Source organism: Heloderma suspectum, chromosome 2 (assembly GCF_057233095.1).
Source record: "Heloderma suspectum isolate Gila_16-S chromosome 2, 16-S_ref, whole genome shotgun sequence".
Classification (NCBI taxonomy): Eukaryota; Metazoa; Chordata; class Lepidosauria; order Squamata; family Helodermatidae; genus Heloderma; species Heloderma suspectum.
This window is the reverse complement of record NC_139459.1, coordinates 205,436,458-205,460,436: the sequence shown is the minus strand read 5'-3', so window position 1 is coordinate 205,460,436 and position 23,979 is coordinate 205,436,458. Positions and strand designations below refer to the sequence as shown.

The 23,979-nt window shown below is 42.3% G+C and overlaps 1 protein-coding gene across 5 annotated transcripts in view; it reads right to left on the bottom strand.

The window, feature by feature from the left end:
• Positions 1 to 23,979, bottom strand: part of ARSG (arylsulfatase G) — a 166,052-nt gene that overhangs the window by 108,379 nt on the left and 33,694 nt on the right. For all 5 annotated transcript variants that reach the window (XM_084837503.1, XM_084837502.1, XM_084837501.1 and 2 more), the window contains 2 exons: positions 5,371 to 5,742; positions 1,026 to 1,213 (listed from right to left, as the gene is read on the bottom strand). In XM_084837503.1, coding sequence (XP_084693629.1) covers positions 1,026 to 1,213; positions 5,371 to 5,600 — 418 coding nt within the window. In that variant the 5' untranslated portion in view covers positions 5,601 to 5,742. The remainder of the gene's footprint in view (positions 1 to 1,025; positions 1,214 to 5,370; positions 5,743 to 23,979) is intronic.

Sequence of the window (23,979 nt, the reverse complement as noted above, 5' to 3'; positions counted from 1 at the left end):
TAAGAGAAGTATAAAACCAGCACTAAAACACAAAGATAAAACCAGAAAAACTAGCAGATAAAAACAGTAGCTAAAATCTACAGACACGGCCATTCAACTTGGTCCAGGAAGGGAGAATTAATGTTGAAGGAACTGCCAAATTCAAAGCCCTGCTGAGCTCAGGTCACCAGGGCTGAAGGTGTGTGTGTGTGTGTGTGTGTGTGTGTGAAGGAGACAGGAGGAAAAACAGGTATGCCAGCTCCAGGGCTGCTGTACCCTGTTCTGGGTGCATCTCACCCAGAACAGGGTACAGCAGCCCTGGAGCTGGCATACCTGTTTTTCTCCTGTCTCCTTCGCGCGCGCGCGCACACACACACACACACCTTCAGCCCTGGTGACCTGAGCTCAGCAGGGCTTTGAATTTGGCAGTTCCTTCAACATTAATTCTCCCTTCCTGGACCAGGTTGGATGGCCGTGTCTGTAGATTTTAGCTACTGTTTTTATCTGCTAGTTTTTCTGGTTTTACCTTTGTGTTTTAGTGCTGGTTTTATACTTCTCTTATATTGTATCGGTTTGTATTGTTGTCAGCCAGGCTTTGGATCTGCTGGATCTAGAGTCCTCCCATTCTCCCAACAATAAAAAGTTTATTAGCCACCATACAACACTAACAAAGTCCTAGGAACCATTCACTTGTGTAACTTTTTCATCTGACAAATTCCACAGACTATAACTAAATCTACATGTAACTTAGGTTAGGAATCTGCCTCTGTTCCACAAAACGATCTATGAAGATTTGCTCTTCAGTGTAAAAAAACAATAGGCAAACTTTCAAAGTTACAATTCATTTTCCTAGTTTCGCCAAGGGGGTGTTTGCTGCAAAAGGGTATTCTTAAATCTTGAAGGAATTCTGATCTTTCCACATATATTCCAAAAATAAGTGTAAACAACTCACTGTTAATACCGCTCAGAAACTGCAATCAAATCCATATAAAACAACAAAAAAAATGGAGCCGGCTTAGTTTTCTCATTGCTGTGGATCAAATTACCTATCACAGCAGTAAGATAACCAGCTTCCTTCAGGACTTCTGCTAATGTTGTCTCATTCAATGGGAGGCCGCCCACAGATGTCACAGCAAAATTGTGGGTCACTCCATTGCGAAGGCCAAGACGTCCCGTGAGCAGAGAAGCACGTGATGGAGAGCAGGTGGATGCAGCCGAATGAAAATCCACAAATCTAGAAGTGGGGGGCGGGAGTGGGGGGGAGGAGAGGTGGATTATTTACCGTTTTATGGCTTGGTCTGCACATCACAGCAAATGAGCCAGCACGCTAGTTCATGTAGCTTGATTGCTCCTGCTTGGCTTCTTCTGCCCATGGGAGTAGTTAAACAACCCAGGGATGCTCTGGTTGGTTACCTCTGACTTGTCTCTCCCATAACAAACCCTGGGTTGCTGTGACATGCAAATCGGACCATTGTGTTCCTCTCTTTTTGAAACAATTAGCTCTAATCAATTCACGTTTAGTGCAAGTTATCTTAACTTGTAACCTTACCATTACAATCCTAGTCTCTTCCTTTTAATTCCCCTTTAGAAACTGTTTTGGGTTCTTAGACCAATTCATGGCACAACCAGCTCTAATTAGTGTTGGCACTTTTCTCTAGAAGAAGCAGTGCTGTACTTGGCTACCTTGGATAGATGCTCAGGCCCAGGCCCCCTAGTCCTGGCCCACATTACACCTTGTGTCCTTTGCTGAAAGGTCTGTTCTTTATTCCCATAGCCATGCTCTGGCATCAGCCTTGCCATTGTTATGCTCTGGTGGAAACAAAGCCCATAAGGGTTGGTAGAAACAACAGGTTGCGTTCCTATCCACTTCTTGGTTGACCTAGAAATGGATGGGGGAAAGGCCCAGGAGTTGCAATGTACGCACAAACATACTCTTACCCCCAGAATTAGCAAAATTAGGAAGGGCTGCACAACAAACCTACTAACTTGGCATCCTGAGGGTACAGCACTCTAGATGGGACTCCTGAGTGAAAAGAGGATCAGTCAATGATGTGAAAGCTGCTCTCTCCACAAGTGGAGAGCTTTATCGTCTTCCAACCTTGTGCCATTTCCAACCAGGCTGGAGTTATCTACTATCTCCCTTAGAACCCCTTCCCTAACTGGGTTGGCTCAAAATGAGGTTGATTTGCTTCTGGAGCACCACACTTCCCCATTACAGACTTTGAGAATACATGCTTCTTTTGGACAGACCACATGTCATGGGGGCTTATGAACGGAGATGTGGTTATTAATCTAGCTAAATGGTCATTGATTCCAATGAGAAGCTTGAAGAATTTGGCAGCATTACAGGCCTGAGCGCTCTACGAGGACCAAAACATAAGCTTGATGTTCCTGGAGGCTAGCATCATGTAGTGCGCAGATAATTATAGACTTTGCAACAGCTGAAGGTTTTGCACTGCTTTCACATCCAGCTTCAAAGTGAGAAGTTATCAGCCAGTCTGGAATTTAAAAAAGCTCACAGACAACAACAGTGAGCAGTGTTTTTTTTCTTATGAGATGAAGGGAAACTATAGGGAGAACATGTAAGGAACACAGTTACCATCATCTTTCCTCATGCGACTCTTAGTTATTACAAGCCATGGGTAGTATCCTATTGTGCCCATGCACTCACGCGACCCACCGCTTGTGCAATGGGGCTTTTTCAGCTCTAAAAATAATCTGAAATGCGCAGAAACACTTGTTTCTGGAAAAGGGCAGGTCAGCAGAGGTCACAGAAGGGATCTGGAAACAACCATTTCCGCTCATTTCTGGGGTTACTCTGAGAAACTGCAGAAACCCCATCACGCAAGTGGTGGGGGCTGCGAGCACAACGGAAGCAGTAGAGGCAGAGCGGCCCCGCTGGAGGCTATAAAACACCCAAAATAAACTAATTTGCCACATTACATTTCTGTAATGGTTGTAATAATTCATGACAAACTAACCATTTTAAGAGAAGACTCCTGTTTTAACCTTCTGTTTAAACATTTGGAGCAACTGTCATAAGAAACACTACCACCACCACCACCACCACCACCACAGTGGAGCCCATTTATCATGGACAAATCTTTTATGTCCTGGAGTCCATAAAATAAAGCTGCCTGAGGAACTTTATGATGGAAATCAGCAAGAAATGCAACATCTTTTTGCAAGTGAAAGCAAAGAAAAAATTGAAAAAATAATGAACAAGCTGACACAATTAATTGTGGGGGAGGGAGAATTATTCCATGTGGGGTAGGCTCCATTTTGAAAATATTAGGTAGTATCAAGTGTTAGTCCTACTTAGAGTAGACCAATTCAAATTAATGGGGCTTATTAGTCATGACTAACTTAACCCCCATTTATTTCAGTGGGTCTACTCTAAGTACAACTAACACTGGATACTACCCACTACAATATTCCTTTGTAAGTGTAAAGGACTTCGGTTGGAGCTTCCTCAGTTACAGATGAACACTTGTTGAAAGGGTAAAAGCATTTGATTGAACTACTACAACAGGTTCCTTGATCATTCAGTGAGAATTGGTACAGTGTACTGACTAAGGGTATGAACTAGGAAACCACTGGCTCAAAACATACCTGAAGTACAAACTCATAACCAGCCTTTGGCAAGGCACATTGACCTGGTTAACCTATGGTTTGTTGTTGGGTTAACCGCTGGGTGGTTTAGCCCCTAAACAACCAAGTGCTCTGGCTTTGCACGCCATGCTCAACAACCTACAACCCAGCTGATTGTAGGTTGTTGATTAAAAGCGGAAGGAGGCAGCATGCTCACTCCCACTCCAGCACGGCAAATTGTGGGTTAAGTAATCAACCCACAATTTGCCATTATGTGTGAACTGCCTCTCTCTCTGCCTCCTTTCCACAGTATCTGAAGAAAAATTAACTATCCCTGCAGGGCTGTTGTAAGGGGTTACTGAAAAAATACATGTAAACTACCCTGCACACTCTAGACCAATATATAAATGCCAAATAGATATGAAAGCAACAGAGGCCTGCTCTCTGAATTAAAACCTTTCTTTTTATATTGTACTCTGTTGAACTGTTTTGCAAAACTACATTGTTTGGGTACATTTAGGGAAAGTACCATAATTAGCAGAGAGAAAGCTGGTCAGCAGAAGCAATATTTTTAATCAGCTGCTCCCCAGGGTTTGTGTACGTGCCACAATGGTATGAAGCAACTAAGTTCAAGATGGAAAATGTAGGATAACAATTTGCACAGTAAGCAAACAGAAGTCCCAATCACTATTGCTATCTGAGCTCCTTGACTTATAATTTGCCTGGGCAGGTTTTACAAGGCACTGCTGACGTCTTCTGAGGAGCTATAAACTCTCAGAACATTACTAAAATCCTAAAAACACAACAATCCTAAAAACACAACCATTAATTAATAGGGAGCTTCTTTATATGAAAATGTTTCATAGCTCTTGCAGTTATAGAAGAAAACTTGAAAACATGACTCGGAAAGCTAGTCTGGGTTTTAAAAGAAATCAAACAAAATGCCTTCCATAATTAGTGAAAATGCTGAATTTTATTAGATAGGTAAGATGCATTTTATTAAATAGGAAATGGCTTTGACAGATGAAGTTTTGGGGAAAATGCTAATATAACTTGGGAAGTCATCTTCCGTACATCTTATACCATCATAAATTTTAGTTTTAAAGCTGGCTTCCACAACATGGTGCCCTCTGAGCAATGGCCATGGTGGTTGGGAATGATGGGAACTCTAGACCAACACATCTGGAGCACTTCAGGTGGGAGAAGGCTGCTTTAAGGTGTCACAAGATTTTCTCTCCTTTTTGTTGTAAAAAACTAACACAGCTACCCTTCTAGAAATGGAAAAATTATAGTGGATAAGCTGACTGACCTCAGAAATAAATAGGAATTAGAACAGTTGGGGTACTACTTCATGGTGGGCCTGGTCCTTCCTGCAAGACAGGTTCCAGAAGATGGTGTTGGTAGACTGCTGTTCCTTGCCATGGGGATTAAAGTCTCGAGTCCTCAGGGATCACCTTTGTCTCTTAGCAGCCTGACTACAGCTATGGGAGAAGTGGGACCAAACAGCCACTCCTCTGGCTCAGCTGGTACCACCATTTAGCTCCTCCTCTCCCAGAACTGTTTTTCTCGCGGTCATTCTATCTGGTCATAATGTAACTAGAAAGCTTCGGTCCATGAATGTGCTTGTTTTCGTCTTCCCTCTCCTCATATTTTTCCTTTTGTGTCGTATATCTAGACTGTAAGCCTGAGGGCAGGGTCTGTGCCATTCTTTAAATCTTTGTACAGCGCCTAGAAAATTGTAGGCATTTTATAAATAACAACAAAAGGACAACAGGTGCTAGGCATTGGTTTGAAGCTTACCTCATTCCTTCCATCGCCATCTTATCCAAGTTAGGAGTGTCTTTTCTCAGGCCCCAGTTGGCCCCAAGATCTCCCCATCCAACATCATCTGCTAAAATTATTATGAAATTTGGTTTTTTGTAGCCTGATCTTTTCCCACTCAGTGTGAGGCTTGGATGGTGATAGTAGAGGAGTCCAGTGAAACAGCCAATCAGCACCAATAGCAGTGGTTTAAGAAGCTGAATATCCATGGTATCAGGAACAGACCACTAGGAGGCATCTCACAAATGTTGGCAGTTAGCTAAAATTTCCTCACATTATAAAATCCCCTTTGAGTTATTTTCTTCAGAGGTAACGTAAGTATTTCATATTATCTGGAGCATCTCTTCAGTTCTGCAGAAAAGGAAATCAGAAACAAAGATTAGAAAATCTCAGAGGTAGCAGCAGATTTACTTTAGCTAGCTTTGGATGGTAAGCAAGGAGGTAATGAATATGCAGATTCTTTGGACATCGGGATCCAACTCCAGAGAAAGTTAGTCATACTGAAGCCCATTTAAATCAATGGGAAGATTAGTCACAACTAACAGCACACTCCTATCTATACATGTTTACTTGAAGGAAATCCATTTAGTATAGCACCCTTCATTCGTGAGAAGTACAACTAACTCTCTGTGGGCTGGGAACATCCCTATCCTTCTTCTCTATTCTGGCAGCAGCCCCCAACCCCCTGACCATATCAAATACCCATCAGAAATGCAGTGGTCAGGAGAGACAGACCCATCTTGCTGCTTCTCAGAGTGGCTGAACTCACAATGGTGAGGGGATCCTAGTCATCATGAGACTGAAGGGATGGGGGAAATCTTGAGAGGATCAAATGTCTGACATTGCAAGATTAATGCTGGGACTTGAGGCAAGGCCTGCATCAAGCTTTGCCTCACAACACCAGGCCTCTGTTTGGCCAGCTGAGCAGCACAACCCACCCATCTACCCTTGATTACAGGTTTACCTCAGGCAGCAGCCTCTTTTTGGGGCCAGGAAAGATTTTTGTCATGCCATCGTGGTTGTGGATGGGCAAGTTTTCCTCCTCCTTTGGGTAACCTTCTTGAGGTAGCTTATAGCAGTCTTCCCCAACCTGGGGAACATGCTGGCTGGGGGTGCTAGAAGTGTCCAACACATCTGGAGGACACCAGGTTGGGGAAGGCTGGCCTCTAGCTTTCTAGGATTCTTTATGCTAACAACCATCACAGCTTTGTAGGTGGCACTGAAAAATGTGTACAGGAGAAATAAGGTCCATAATGGAAATTGGTCTCCTGTCCTAATATTATTAACACAGGGACAGAAAAAACTCCTGCAGGCCTGGGAGCCCTTGTCATTGGCAGCCATCCACTGAGGCAAAGTAATGATGAACCAGCTCACCCGGGCAGCTGCTGGAGAAAGGACATACTGTCAGCTTAACTGTGTAGCAAAGCACAATGCTTCACTACACACAGACAGGCTCAAGCAGGAGAATGGCACCTGAAGGGCTCTCTTGGCATGGATAGCCAGGCCAATTCCTTGGGTGTAAGCTGAGTAGAAAGAGGGGTCCCTCCATTTAATAAAGTAAATGGTAATTACTTATAATCATCATACTAAAGGATTATTATGGATGGATCATTGTTGAATCTTTTTTTGAGAAAGGCATCTAAGAAAATTAAATAGAAATAGTAGTAATAACAAAGGCTATGAGAGTATTATTATTATTATTATTAATGGTTATGACTTGATCCCAATATCATTGCCTACCTCTTTCTTGCCAGTCACAACACATCATTTCTAAAACCGCATTTCTATTGCAGTTTCCCATTTTTAAAACTGTTATTTGTCCATATAAAACCGACAGGCAAAGATTGGGATGATGAAATTGTTTTTCCATGTTTTCTTGCAGTTTCTGCATCTATGTCACTCTCCAAAACTGTCAGAACGATGTCTCTCATATTATTTATGCCATAATTTTTACTATTATGATCCACATTTTCTCATCTTGGAATTATAAAACAATGTTAGATTTTCTTCTTTCAGGATACTGACTTGTACTGGATCACCTTTGAATTTTGTTTAAGGAGTGGGAAACTTTGACATACCCAGTTGCCTGTTCCAGAAGACAAAAAGAAATCAGAACAGGGTGTATGTGTGTGTGTGTGTGGGGGGGGGGGGAGGAAATGCATTTCACTTTGACAGAGATTGGAATGCCAATTTTCAAATGCACAGGTACATTTTTTTTTTTGGTACTTTCACACACATGTACTTCAAGATTAATACAGGAGGGGGGGAGTCACAGAAACAAGAATAGCATCTGCTCTTCCTAATCCTCACCACACATCAGTTATATACATTCTAACTGTATAAACAGTCATGCCTGAAGTCTCCTTTGTACTTATTACAATTTGAAGGTTATTTGAAAAGTAATTTGCTCTTGATCTGAAGCATGATAGAAGAGGGGACATACAAAAGATAGGTCATATAGGAATCACTTATCTCTGTGCAGACAGCACATACTGATTTTAAAGTTATTATAAATGCAAGGGCTATTGCACAATTTGCAAATCCCCCCTCCCCCATCATTCACTTGGAAACAAACTATATTTTGCAAGCATGGATACAAGTCCCTGGCTGCTACTAGAACCCACCCACATCCAAATATCTCAATCCAAGCTTGACTCAAGTGTATCAAGGGCCAACAGAAATGCCAAAAGCCAACATTCCATCCCATGAGAAACTTGTTTTGGTCTGTTCTTGCAGCTATTATGAGGTAAAATTCTTACGTAAGATATTACGAGGTTTCCAGCTGTCTAGATAAATGGGGGGGGGGGGGGAGAGACTTGGTTTATCCATTTATGAGATGAGATACAAATGATGTACCACAGGATAATCCAGAGAAAGTCAATGCAATTTGACAACTATTTGTAGAAATTTGCTTGTTGTCTTAATTCATCTTTAAACTTTTAAATCAACTTTGTGGAGGAAGATTTTGCTAATTCAAGGGATATCAAATGTGCTGCCTTTAAAAAAAATGCATTATTGATTTTTTGTTATTCTCTTTTAAATATTCAATGCAATATTAATAGCACCTTTTGGGGGAATTATCCTAACAATCTTCATACCCTTGTAAGTAAGTCCCACTCACAGTATATAATACATATAATGTGAAATGGAGCTTCTGATTCTGGCAAGTAGTTATATAAATGACACGCAAGATGTCAGAGGCTACCGTGTAGTAATGGCAGCCTTATGAATAGGCTAGGTTACCAGAGTGCCACCAGTGAGTGACACAAGGTACCTTTCCCTCTAGGAAACCAGGGGACGATTGTACAGTTCATGCCCTTCCGGCATGAGTCCTTGTTAGCTATATGTACTAGCAGGGACCAGTATGGGCTGAAGATCTGAAAGAGCACCAGCAGATCTGAAAGAGCACCACCAGTCCCCACAGTTAAGAATTGTCAAAAAATGTGCTACCTGCATTTCTATCCAGTTCAGCTTTTGCCACAGGAAGATTTTCCACCAAGTCAATGCTTGCAACCAGTAAAAGGTATGCATTGGATGTGATTACATTGTTTCTTTGAGACCAGCAGATTAACCACATTTATTACACACGTGCACAGAGCATTTAGCTGATTGCTTAAGAAATCAGAGTTAAATTTCACATGATATTAACAACCTGACCTGCTGAGAACTGGACAAAACTGACTTAATTTGCAGGGTTGAAAGCTGTTTGTACACAGCCATCAGCACCAGCCTAATCTGCAAGGACAATAAGAATGTTATCAGAGGATGACACTTGAAAGGAGAAAGAATCGGCGTGAATATCAAATACTGGGAGACACTGTGAGTACAAGTGGTTGGAGATGTGTGGAATGGGATAGCTGAGTCCAGCTAAGACCAGTATTATGACAGATGTTTCCAGTTGTGTATCAATGACCTTGGGGAAAGAATGTGCAGCTGAAGATACAAAATTGGTAAGTCAGTCAACACAACAAAAAGAAGAGGGGGAAAGAGTGACCTAATTAAATGAGGGGCATGAGTAAAATACTTGCATAAGCAAAACAAAACAAAAACAGCCCTGAAAACAGGGAAAGGAGAGAAAACCAAAAGAACACCCTCTGCAGGCCAAGAGAATTCAGAACCAGGCTGTTCACAACTTCCCAGTCAAGTTAATCGTCACAGGCTAGTGTGAAATGAGTGAATGAATGAATGTGTGTGATCTTTGGGGAAACAACTGTGGTTAATTAAAGGAGATAAGACAATCTGGACTAGGGAATTTTTCCTGATTCAGCGTTTAAGTAATGCACCCAAAGTCAAGAAGAACTTCTCTGGGGAGTGGATGGAGACACATAAAATATGGTGAGCGATGCCACTTGCCTTGTACCTCTGCTAAACTGCCTACTTTATCCTACGTTGCTTGCCAAAAATGCACATTTGTGGCGGTGGGGAAAAGAGGCAGAAACCAAGAGTGGAAGAAGGTATATACACAAGAGAAAGGGGGAAAGCAATACGAAGGGGCCATGCAGGCACCTCTCATTCCACCTGCTTCAAACATATTTCTTACAAGGCTGGACATGGGGGTGGGGGAGGAGAGGAGGCAGGCAAATAGAGCCAGTGTGGTGTAGTGGCAAGAGTGTTGGACTGGGAGCTGGGAGATCCGGGTTCTAGTCCCCACTTGGCCATGGAAGCTCACCGGGTGACTTTGGGCCAGTCACACACTCTCAGCCCAACCTACCTCACAGGCTTGTTGTTGTGAGGATAAAATGGAGAGGAGGAGGATAATGTAATCCACCTTGGGTTCCTTGCAAGAGGAAAAAAGGCGGGATATAAATGCAATAAATAAATAAATAAATGAAAGATGAGGCTGTTGCTAGACCTGAACTCGCTTGTCTATAGGTTCCGCCCTTTCACCAAGTCTCAGCACAATGCTAGTGCTTGCTGAGACATGTTAGCCTGATCCTACGAATTGCTATGTTAGTGCACCAGTTCATAAGTACATCTGGAACCCAGTTCAAGTTCAATCAGGACTGGCTCAAGACATTTTGCAGCCCCAAAAAGCAATGCTATGCAATTAAAGAGGTAAAACCCAGAATTCCATGCAATATCATAAGCAACCATTTGGGCTGTATGTGCAACTAGTCTGGTCCCATAATAATTTAGACTTATTTTTAATTAGAATGTTAATTGATTTTTTTTAAAAAAATTACAATGCTTTGGGTGACTGTAATAACAATGAACTGGCAGAAAATATAAAAATATGTACATACACATTCCAAAAAACACATACTTATTTACAATAAAACGTAAAGCATATATACAGATGAGAGCATTTGGAAGGAATAGAGTGAGATTCCATTGTTTTCAGTTACTTATACTGGTGGATGTACAGCCATTTTGACGGTGGGACTACATGTTATGAACAAAGTCTACCTGCCAATGAAAACAGCGTCCCTGTGTCAAATTCTCCCCCTTGCACTCCCTAAAATGTATTAATACTTACTCCATGCTGTGACAATACAATACTGTATATGTCCCCATCTCTGTCAGAAGCAGCCAATGATGGTGAGTGAGGCAGGGGAAGCACACAATGCCATGTCATGTCGGCATAGGGTATTACTGCATGGCATGCAGGGGAGAAAGGAAGAAAATATGGTGCTGCTCTTTTTAGTGGCAGCCCATGTCATTCATAATATATACCTGGGCCTCTCAAAAAGAGAAGTGGGAATATATGGTTGCCCCACCAGAATTCACCAAATGAGGATTATACTGAGGAGATAGGATGTTCTCATGATTATATTTATTATATATTTAATCCTACCAATAACAGAAGTTGTATGGGCAGATTACATAAAGCTAAAAGAATAAATTCAATACAATACAAACAGCATAGGAAAACCACTGTCAGATATATAAAAAACAGCCATAATATCTAAAATGCCCGGTTGAAATGGGAAGCCTTTGCCTGGCGCCAAAAAGATAACGATGTAGGCACCAGGCAAGCCTCTTTAAGGAGGGCATTCCATAAACAGGGCACCTGTTGTAGCCACCCACCTAATGTCTGAGACTACATTTTCAAACGGCTTTGCACAGATGCAGAACTATTTGAAGCCAAACAACTCCACATGCCTCTTGAACCATCTTAAAAAGGACCCCAAAATATTTCTTCAATAACATGACAAAATGAATTCTTCTTTGGGGGGATTTTCAGCATTACCAAAAGGCCTCTGTCTGGGGTTACTTGGCAGACATTCCTCTTTATGAGTGATCACTCTGAGTCAGCCTAAACTTCTGGCAAAGGGTTTTGTTTTCTCTTGGGAGCTAAGTACGTCTCACGTGGCTTGCAAAACACCAAAAGCTGCTTCTTTGAAGGGGCACTGTGCTCTACCTATTTTAAAGGGCAAGTGAGAGGCCTGGCTTCAATTTGTGGTTTGTTATTTGAGAAAACTGCACCAAATGCTTTGAAGTAATTAGAACAGGGGTACACAACCTGAGGGCAGCAAGTGCCTTAACTGCACCCCCCACCCTGATCCCCTGTCCTGGAATTCCCCCACCACCACCAATTTCCCTCCAGATTGCTGTTTTCCCAGGAAAGATCAACCTGCATCAGGATCACTAGGATGTGTGGGTGGGTTATATGAGCATGCACAACCCACAAGCCAGCATCACATGCAGAACTCAGGGCCAAAAAGGTTGTGCTCCCCTGTATTAGAACCATGGAGTAAGGAACTTGAACCCCAATGATATCAAAGGCATAAATAATTCCTTTCAAGTCTCCCCCTGCTCCCTTCCTGCCACGGTCCTTATTAATTGGTCCCAATATAGATTAGCATGATCTGGCAGCTGAACCACTTGACCCTTTTCTCACTAATTCTTTCTATACTTCCATTTGTCTAAACATATTTGCTGTTGTGACGATGCTGAATCTTAATTTGAGCAAATTTACATGTTACAGTAGATAAAATTCCAGTGGTCAACCTACATTGGCATTACTGTCGGTGCTGACCCTAGTAGATATCCTAAATAAACACCTTCAGTTACTGCAAGCCCTGCTTATAACTGGGATTATTACTGCATGTGCAGCACAACCTTATTAATGTCTACTCTGAAGTAAGCCCCACAAGTTCAATGGGACTTATTCACAGGTGAATGAGTGTAGGCTTCCAGCCTAAGAGAAGTATATTTAAGGCTTCTGAAGCAATACTACAATTCTTGACAGCACTAATTAGAACTCAGGTAATGTATTAAGTTGTGCTCATCATATTGTAAAGAACAATAAAGACAAATGTAAACAACAAATACGATAAACAGCTAGGTATTGAAGTAAAATTTGAAATGAATGACATATACAGACAAGAGCATATTTGAAATGAGCCACATATATGGACAAGCTTAACTTAGAATCAGTTTTGACATAAGGTTTCTCTTCCAAGGAGGCATGAGAATGGGGAAGGACAGGTGAGGAAAAAGATACTGTCTGGGTTCGGATGATCACATAACTGTCGTGGCTTCTTCCCGCAAGTGCGACCGCTGTTTGCATAATTCCTCTTGATGCAGCGCTGGTTAACGTGACACCTGAACCCAGTGCGTGGTATGGCAAGGGTGGCTTCATACCCACCCCACAACCCATGACTTGCAGTTCAGATGACATGCCAACCCACGCTGCATTGCAGGGAATTATGCAAATGGCAGTCACATGCACAGCACACGTGGGGGCAGGAGGCAAAGCCATGATGGCTTCTTCTCCCTACGCAATTGTCTGAACACCCCCATTATGTTAGAACACAAAATCTATGTGGATTTGGTAGATCCATGAACAGAAGTGGGCAAGAATCTTGTCTCTGTCTTTCAGATTGTTCCTGCACATACTGGTCTAATGTTGTTCAAGGTCATTCCTTCACGGATGTTCCTCTGTGGAGAAAATGTTTTACATCAAAACCAACTCTTAGAGGAAAGAAACAGATAAGGCATGTTAGGAGTTTATAAGTATTTGAATGCTTACCATCAAAAAGAGGGAGCACAGCTATATACTAAACCCACATTTTAAAAAAGGCCAAGAAGCAACTAGTTACAGGTGCATCAGAGAGCAGATTTAGGGGGTAGAAAATGTCCTGGCTTTAGGAAAGTTTGTACAATGCAGCAAATTGCCCAAAGGAATTGTGGAACTGGCATTGCTAGAATTCATTGCTAGAAAGAACAAACTGGAAGGATGAGCATCTGCTAAGGAGATTTTAAGTCTAGGATACGAATGTTCAACATTTGTATTTTAGTGGCCACACTATCCTAAGTAAAGTGATATAGGGGGCAGAAGTGTATTTTACCACACACTCCTTACAGGTGATCAATTTCCATAATAAAATTGGCCACTGGGGAGGGAGTGGGGTTCAGAGAAAATTGCCATGGGGGCAGGATCTGTCCTACAGATTGCCAGTTCCCCACCCCTAGATTTCAGGAGATTAGACTGGGTGACACCCGAGAGTCCTACTGTCAAACCCTGAGCGGCACTGCAACTGCCATCAGAAGTGAATATTCTGCATTCACAGGCCTCTCCAGATTGCTCATTTTGCTAGGTTTGCACACCAATTTGCACAAGTTTGTAACATGTGAAAACTGGGTGTGCTACCCACCAAGTCGAGTGCAAAGAAGTCTAAGACCACTATGGAGCTCTGCTCTGCGTACTAAAATTCAATCCTTTGGCATGGCATCAGAGACTTGTGTATAGATGGTGGCTATTTATATATCCTTATCCACAACAGTTTCTATTTTGAGAAGTGCAACATTGTCCATAAGGCCAAACCACACATAGCCACACTAAAGCCCATTTTCCACATTCTGTTCTGACAATTATGAATATGCACACCTTCCCTGCAATGATGGACACTTGGATTTACCAAACACTTTCCTCAGGTTACTATTTCTGCATGACTGGAGGAAGACTGAAGTGTCAAACTAGAAGTGCAGGCAGCTATTGGAGGATATTAAGTAAGAGCTGTTATCTTGTAGTGGAATTTCCAGTTCAGATGTTACCTTTGCCACAAACTCATGAGGTAGCCTTAGGTCAGCCTCTGTTCTCTCAGATTTAACACTTGCTTTACAATATAATACTTACTTGCCTACCAGCCAGGGCTTTTAGAAAGATTACCAAGATGATGTGTGTGAAGCATTTTGAAGGCGTGAAACACCTTCATAAATGCTAGGAATTCTTTACTGAATCTTCCACTTTTTAGCTGGGCTGAGAAGGCATCTAGGGAGAGACTCACTGAAACCCTGGCAAATAGGAGTAGAGTAAAATTTTATTAATTAATTAAATGTATATCCTGCAGCCTTCAGCACAGAGTGCTCCCAGAGCAGCTAACAATAAAAATTAAAAACATTATAATCAATTTTTAAAAAATAAATAAAATCACAAAATGAACAGTGGATAAAACATAATAGAGGAAGTAAAAACTTTCACAATGGGTTAAAAAGGTTTTTAAAACCCAGGAAAACAAAAACATCTTTGCCTGGTGCCAAATGACAACAATGCAAGAGTCAGATGAAACTCTTAGGGGGGAGGTTTCAAAGGTGGAGAGCCACAATCAAAAAGGCTTCCTCCACAATTGCCACCCACTTTACCGCATAAAGTGGGGGCACACAGAGACCATTACACTCCTGCTTTTCTCCAGTTGGAAGAGAACTCAGTCAGCATTCCATCACCGCTCACCATGTAGATTCAGCAATTCTACGAACAGAGCACGCAAGCTCAGAATCTGATAGTGTAGAATTCACCCATTGCAAGACAACCAGCTTTCTTTTGTCTTTTCTTTTTAAAAAAGTACACTTCTCACTCTCAAGGCTGTGAAGCAAGTTTTGAAAGAGTGCGGGGAAATGCTTGCTGAAATATCAAAAGCGCAGAAGTGGGAGGGAAAGAGGAGCATGAGTAGGGCTGCCAGTTGTGGGCAGGACTTTAGTATTATAAATAACCAGTGGAAGCAGAATAAGGAAGCAGAGTTTATATAGGGCACAGAATTCTACTTTTCAGTGTAATTTGGGTTCTCCTGGCATAGGATTTTGATTTCCACACAGCCTTGTCTATATAGTGTCATGTACAGAGTTGGAAAATTGTCTCTGAGAGCATCTGAAGGCATGGGTTGACTCACTGAAGTTGTTAACCAATTGCCCAAGGAACAGAAATTTAAAAGCAAACAATGGTAATTAGCTCAATGCTGTGGAAAGAAGGGGGTAATAATTTATTATATTCTCTTCAACAATCTTCTTTCGATGGGTGGAAAAAGGATTGATGTTCTTTTCTTAATTTATTCCAAGGCATGGATGCAAATCTTAATTTGCCTAGTAATTTTCAAATCTTACATTTCCTCATGTAACCTGATTTCCTTGCTACACCTATATGTATGACTCACCAAACTGCCGAATCTTTTTCTTAGAATCACACGTGTGGAGTGAATTCATATATAACACTGCTGTATTGTCTTTTGGAGGCTGTGATTGATACACATCTTTGACCTGTGCCCCCCCCCCTCTCTCTCTCTCACACACACAGGCTCAGTGAATGGTCTGGAAGCAACGAATGCACTGAACTGCAGCACTACTGAAGGGAAACAGGTTGGGGGCCTGATGGTTCCCTTGGACGAGAGATCATTGGGAACACCATAGCAGTGTAGGATATAAATATAACCAATAAATATTTTAAAATACACACATGCAGCACACCCAGAATTTTGAGACAAGACTGTGAAGAGGCTCTGTTTTGTTGTAATGAAATCAGCAGCGCGGATCATCATGTTCTTCAGCCAGATTCATGTATGGGGTGTACACTGGTGCAAATTCTAACCTCCGTGTCCCACAAAAAACAGAGGTGCAATGGCCAGGTTGAGGGAAAGCAGGACTTCCATCTAGACCAGCAGAAGAAAAACTTTTTCTGCTTTATGGAGAACCGTATTTCCTCCTTATGCAATAAGAAAAAAAACCCTGCCAGCCTGAGCACATTTTAAGAATACGATTTATCTCTAGTACATTTGTGGTGCGGTAGCTTGCGAGAATCAGGAGGAGAGGTTGTTCTGGCTTGCCCATTCTGATGTCTCAAAAAGAGAGCAAGACATCTCAGACTTTGGCCCTATTGGGCATTGTGAGCATCCTCTCCTCCGAAGGAAGCTTGTACTGCAAGAGAAAGCAGTTCAGGAAGCCAAGCTGGTTTGTGACGTATGATTCACTGTTCTGACCTATGCAACTGAAGAGGTCCAGAGGAGAGGAGGAGAGGGTGCACATAAGCCCCTCTCACCCAGTATTGAATCAACCCAGCCCAGCATTTTAAAAATACTTGTGATGTGGTTAATGTGACACGTAGTTGCAAAGCTGTTGTAGGAATGATAGTTTCTAAAAATGTGGCTGTTAAAGCTTAAATCATTTGGTGGACAGGAAAGTATTAACTTTTTACTATGACAAGACATGATCAGTCCAATTATCCACCATCTTTGTCACGCAGAATGCTATGATGCTATGAGTTTTCCTTCTGGGAGTGGCAGCATGACTCCTTCAGCATTAGGAATCGTGGACCTGGTATTTATAAGAAATGCAGAATGCAGTAAATGTCAATTAGTGTTATTACATCATTATGCAAGATCAGGTGACCATGAATTTCGGGTTGGCAAAGAACCGTTATCTAAAGTGGTCACCAATCCCTCCCCTAAATCCTGTGGCATATCCAGAGGGCTTGGGGCAATGTTAGGAATTCTAACATAGCACACTGGAATATACATCTCCACAGAAATGTTGCAACATTGTTCACACTATCACTTTCTGCAGATCTGGACTGCAAGGTGGATTCTCCCTGTCAAGAAGGAAGCTATGATAGATGGAGTTGCTGAATATTAACAGCAGGGAACATCTTTAGTTAAACACAAAATTTCAGTTCCTGACCCTTAAATCAGTACAACCATTGAACACTATAAAAATAAAAGGGATGAAGAATAATAAAATGGCTTTTGATAGAATTATTTTCCCCCTACAGAATTATTTCTAGGGGAGCAAAACACCTGTGGAAAATTGAGAGCCAGCTGCATAGAGATATTTAAAACCTCAAAAAAATATAGTTGCAGCTATCCAATTGTTTGAAAACTTGGCTTTGACAAAGAAATGGCAAGTTGATTCCACAGGTAATGGACCTAGAGCAGTAGCTGTCGCAAGGGCTTGTGGTGGCCCGCCTTTTTGACAAGTATGCCAGAAGTTCCATCTTAGGGAAAGTGTGTCTAGTGTGTACTACGGTGCGTAAACAGCCTGCGGTGCCCTGGCATAGCTTTACCTCTTGTCCAATAAGCCAGGGAACAAGCAGCAGTGCTGGAAAGGCCGGGAGGAATGTGGGCCTGACTCTGTGCCTCCTGCCCAAACATGCCATAGATCCTTGTTGCCTATGCCACTTGTGGTACCTGCAGTGCAGCCTAGCCATCCATGGGCTAAAAAGTAGGTTCACTTCCAGGAATTCCTCTTCCAGAAGCCGCTATGCAGATGTGTAATATCCAAGAACAAACCTATTATAGTATGGATGCCCTGCCAAGGTCACAAATTATTTTTAAATTTTATTTTAATATATATTCAATAAATAGTCAAAGACTTGACTACAGGAACAGCAAAAAAGTATGTCTGTTTCCAGAATTGCTTTCTCTTGCTTTACAATCACTTCATGATGATTTGCCTCCTGGCATGTCATCAGCATGCTATGCTTAACAGTTAAGCGTTATTTTAACCCGGCAGAATTATTACACATTGGTTTACATTAGCTCTTCATCCAGGGATCAAGGGCGGAGTTCTGACAGAAGTTGGGAATAAAGATGATTCCCTGGCACAGTGCAACTACCTTGAAGCCAGCATCAAGGCCCACCTGAGTTTTTGCTGCCCTGTGCAGATTAACCCCCTGCCTCCATTCTGGTTTCTTACCCTAGACTGAACTATGTAGTAATAGCACTTTAAATGATAAAAAATGATTGGAATATTCTTTTCTCTAGTTCATTTCAATGTGTATGAATTCTTTATTTTCTTCACTTGCAACTGTGTCTATGCCTTGGGTGGGCAGCCAATGGAGTCGAAAACCTCTAAATCCTATCCCCTGGAATGCAAGGGATATCACCCAGACAGTAAACTGCCAAGCTGCCACTCTCCTCTAAAAGTTCAGGCAGCAGCTCTTCCACCATTTTTTTTAACATAGCTTAAGGCAGACGCTCCTGAAATTTTGGCAACCTGGGCAATTCCCTTGCTTGCTTCAGTGGTTGGGCCGACCCTGGCCGGTGTAATCTATGGTTATATAGTGCAGCTTGGCAGGGTTATTTATTCAATTTTTGAAAAAGACAATTCAGTTCCTTTGCTGGGTGATAAGCGACTTCTCCAAAGTTATTTCTCTGTGGGAGGGGTTTTAGCCCTTATAAATATTAAGTCCTTGCTTTAAAAACAGAGTTTGGTGCAGGTCGTCCTTCTTCTGCCTTTGTCACCAATGTTGAAACTGGGGAGCAGCAGGATCCATCCACTGTTATTGTCCCTCCATAGATAAACTTCTAGGAGGTCTTCCGGCCCTGGAGACATCTGTTTCTACAGCATTTGCAATGGGGTCAGTGCACAATGTTTTTACTTTTCATTCTAAATGCAGGATCCAGGGGCTGAGAAATCTGGCTTGCCCAGAAATATACAGCTCCCAGTTCCACATGAGGCACACTGGATTTAAATGAGAACAGTATTCAAAGACAATTTCAATCAAATTGTTTTAAAACACATCTGATAAAATTACCAATCGGAGAACCTAGTTTATTTCTTCAGGTGCCTGAGAAAATCAATGTTTGTTAGAACAGCAGCAGGTATCTAATCTTCCTTATTGCAGAGAGAGAGATGTCAGCAATTTTAGGACGAGTTTGTAAAAAGTCATTACAGCCACTGGAGGCTGGTAGCTCCTATTTCAGTGGGGTGGTAAATCTGCTCTGGGTTTCAGTCAGAACTCTCAAGAAGCTATCCGAGGTGCTGAACATATGTGGGGATAAGGCCCAGAACTTTGGATAGCTCCTTTAAAATTCTGACTGAAACCCAGAGCTGATTCACTGCCCACTGAAATAGGAACCACCAGCCTCCACTGGTTACAGAACTGGTAGAATACAACTGTTGTTCTGACTCCTATTTGGAACATTTCAGCGGCAATGCACTTTCGTGTATGGTCTTTCTAAAATAAATGCTAAAAGTACCGGAGAAATGCAGTGTGAACTTTCCCCATCTTTCCAGACTCTCACCCTTGCTTGTTCACTAAGGTTTTTAGGGAGCCAAGCATGCAACAGAAGAGTAGTTGCATCATATCTCCCCCCTCTTCTCTTGTTGACTTGCACTGCTAAGATCCCAAGTGAGGAGCTGCAGTAATGGACAGAGCTGAGCCAAGTAGGAGGGGAGTATGGATTGACAGATACTACTCCCAAGTTCCCTGCACTAGCCTTCCTAGTGAGAGGTAAGCTAAACAAGCAGCCTGGTGTAGTCTATGGGTTCTATCTTCCCCACAGGACTACTACACTAATACTCTAGAGCAAGATGCCAGAGAGAAGAGAAATATAACCTTCCTCTATTTCTGAACAGTAGTGTGACTGGGGTTTCAATGGTCAAAGGACAGGATACCTGCACAGTTCCATATCTAATTTTTTTCCCCATGCACTTTTTATCCCTGCCCATTCACTACAAGCCATCCCTACCCACCTGAATCAAGGAAACTAAACTCAAGAGCCAAAATGCTGTAGAGAAACCCAACTTCCAAAAGCAGAACAGAGTGTGCAGATTGTGTAGAATCTAGATTTCGTAGGTTCTTGTATGTCTTTGGTTTTAAAACACACACACACCAGCCTTAAGCATTCATTCATTTTTCAAAACAGGCTGGTGGCTCTGATGTTAGGGGGGTAGTGAATCCCTTCTGGGTTTCAGTCAGAACCAGCCAGGACTCTAAAGGAGCTATCTAAGGTGCTGAACCCTATCCCCAGAATGAGTTTGGGACCTTGGATAGCTCTAGAGATCTGACTGGTTCTGACTGAAACCCAGAGCAAATTCACAGCCCCATTGACACTGGAGCCACCAGCCTCCACTGAAAACAAGGAAACTATAAACTTCTAAAAACTGGTGCCTTTCTGAAATAAAGTATTCCCTTTATATCAGTCAGTCTCACAATAGCCCTGTCAGAGTGTGTCACTAACTTTACAAACAGAGAACTACACCTGAAAAGTAATGACTTTCTCAAAGCCACCCAGGGAATTCTGAGCTGAGAAGAGTTAAACCCAGGAGTTCTAGAAATGTGGCTGGTTCTTTTGGAATGCAAGACATCTGCTAGTCCAACTATCTAGACATGTTGGATCACTGTGCCTATTTTGATCCCTCTCTATTTGCAACTGCCGCGTTAACAACATGCACAGAACCTGGCAAACACAATCTATTCTGAATGAAATACAGTTGAGAGAGTGCAAACTGAATTCTAAGCCTAAGTGCTGTGAACACTCCAAACGTTACTAGTCTTCAAGTATAAAGAAGATAAAGTGATTCCACTCAAGTATGCTCTGCAGTACATACGATGTCCCAGGAGAAAGAAATAGACACCATTCTTCCCTCAGGGGTAGCTTTGGCAGGAAAGAAAATAGAAACATACAAACCAGCTGAAGGATGCTACACTGCAGGGGCGGGGGCTGTTTCCTGTACCTGTGCCCAAGGGCAAGGTGTTTGCCTCATATCCCGCCCCCCTCTTCTTCCTGGGTTGATGCTTTTTAAAATGAGAACATTTGCATGCAAATTTCTCACCTGAAGCTATAAATATAATTAGCCTGGTAACTAGGAGGAAGAATGGAGGATGGATTCCTAAAGAATAGTTTTTGCACAAACTTGAACAGAGAAGTGACACACAATAAAGTCATCACTTTGAGAAAACTGCTCAATGGAACCATTGGGTATTGGTTACCAACTTAGGTCTGCAATTAATTTCACATCACAATGAATTCACTGCTACGTGAAATTAATCAGACTGTCTCCTGAGTTGTCCATTCAGAAGACATTATTGCTGCCAGCCCAAGCCTACACCCCCTGTCCTCCCACATACTTATACACAACCCAGAGTGCAAAAAGCTTTTAAAGCATCTGAAAGTGTCCTGGGGAGGGGGTCAATTTGGATCAAGGGAATGCCATTTCCCCTGATCATAATTAGTCAGACTTCTAACGGCTCTTTAAGCTGCAAAGGGGTGGAGGACCTAACAGCTCAAAGCAGCCTTCCCAGGGCCAGCCAGATGTGCCGGACAACTCCCAGAGACAACACTACCCCTGAAAAGACCCTCTCACTGTTCACTCTCATGAGGGGGGCTGCTGTTTGTTTGTTATTATTGGATTCATATCCTGCTTTCCCCCAAGGAGCTCAATGCAGCTTACATGATTCTCTGTCCCCTGCCCCGTTCCCCCACCATTTTATCATCACAACAACCCTGTGAGGAATGTTAAGCTGAGAGAATAGTGACTGGACTAAGGTCACCCAGTGAGCTACATAGCTGAGTAGGGATTTGAACCTGGGTCTCCCTAGCCCTAGTCTGGCACTACTACACTACACTGGAATACTCCATGTAATGTTTTTAATGTGCCAGCTGCTGAGAGGGAATGATCTGTCCAGAACCACCAACTGAGACTGGCTGAGCAGGAATGTGATTTCAGTTCTCCAGCTCTTGGCTCTCAGGGTTACATTCAAAAATTTCAAAGACCGATCTCAGATGTTTGTTCAGCTTCTGGAAAAGGAACACCTTTTGGCCTGTGAAGTTATTTGTACTTCAAACAAAAAGCATGACGCTATATATGTTTCCCATTTGTGTGTGTGCTGATTTTTTGCTTTGTTCTCTGAAGCATGTGCAATGGCATTGCTTAAAGATCAAGTTCTGGTTAGGCTTGTTTTTGTTTTATCAATCTCAGCACTCCTGTTATACAAAGACACGAAAATGTACGTGCTCATGCGAGTGATCATAGACACTGTCCATTGCAATTTAAAGAGCTGGATTCTTGCACCTTGAGATATTAATCATTACCGCCTTTTATATTTGAACTCTGTGACCTTTTTGTCCTCTTGTAATAGATGATAATATGGGGCAGTGGGAGCTCCACCTCAGGAAGTTTGAGAGTGACTTCCCCAACAGGCCCCAAAGCAAATACCTTTCAAAATACATTGGGTTGGAGCCAGGATCTGCCTTTCACTGATTGAAGAGCTCCCGTCATGGAAGGTGCCTCTGCCTGATTTTTGGGGACCCCCTTCACCCCAACTCACCCCATTCAGCAGGAACCCCTGATCCTCTGTAGGGGAGGAGGGGGCAGAGACACCTGCTTCAACCAGCCCAGTTGCACACACCTTATGCTAGCTCCTTTTATGTTTTTTACTCATATTTGGGCTTTGTCAGCTTTTTCACATAGCCTTCTGACTGTATCAGAACTGCACAAACTAGCTGCAGCTGGAATTGCAAGGAAAATGCTGCAATGAAATCTTAAACTTATTAGATATAATTGAAATGGAACATTTTGCAGACTTTCAGCCCTATCTTATGTTTCCTCTGAAGTAACCTTATTGATTTCAGTGGGACTTGTTCCCAAACCCCATTGAGTAAACATGTAGGATTGGGCTGAATACCTCTGAAAACCAAGTTGAAAACAGAAAGTTGTTATAAATATTGCCTTGCTTTCTCTGAGACTCTGAATATTACACTACAAACCAAGATAAGCAAATTCACCTGAACAGACAAAAATCTCACCATCGCCATCCACTACTTCTAAACAAATAAAAGGTACACACAAATGAAGCTTCTGTTCTATGGAGCTGAGCTCTATGGTGCATTTTATGAAGTACACACAACAAGTAATCCTTTTAATATTGCTTGTTCTAAAATAAAGAGGAATTCCCTTAAACAAAGGCTATCTACCAGGTTTATGCACACGCTATTTTTTTTTAAAGTGGCTTGTTTTCAACCCAATTTAATTCCCTAAACACAAAACTGGAAGAAAAAAAATATAATCCTCTCTTGCTGCTGTTCTACATCAATAAATGTGATAATTAATATGGACCAAATTAGTGTAGTTTTACAATACATCTTAACTCTGCGTGGTAAAGGCGTGTAATCTTCACGCACATGCAAAGGTGAAGAAACTCTGAGAAGCCATTAATGAGCTGAGATGGAAAACGTTTTTAATCATCTTGCAAAAAAACTGTCTTTGTTCCAGACCCAAAGAGAAAAGGCAGCATTAATGAACATTCTTCGTTCGCACATTCAAAAGGGGTGGGGTGGGGAGGGGAGCAGTAGAAAGATGTTTCTGAAAGCCAAGCTGGCAGAATTGAAGATTCAGTGTAGAGACTGCAAACTGCTGACTCCGGGTGACACTGAGAGACACTTGGCTCTCTGCAAGGAGGGATGCTACTGGCTCAGCCTAGCGCGCTACAAGCACCGCCAGCCCATTGAGTCATCAGCATTACCCAATGCAACAAGAAGAGCTCAGCTTCCGGGAGATTACGAGTCTCTAGTGCACACACAGCAGCAGCCAGCCACACACCCAAACTGGCAGAAACCTGTTCTGCCCGGATCAGCTCTAGCAGCAGCACGAGCT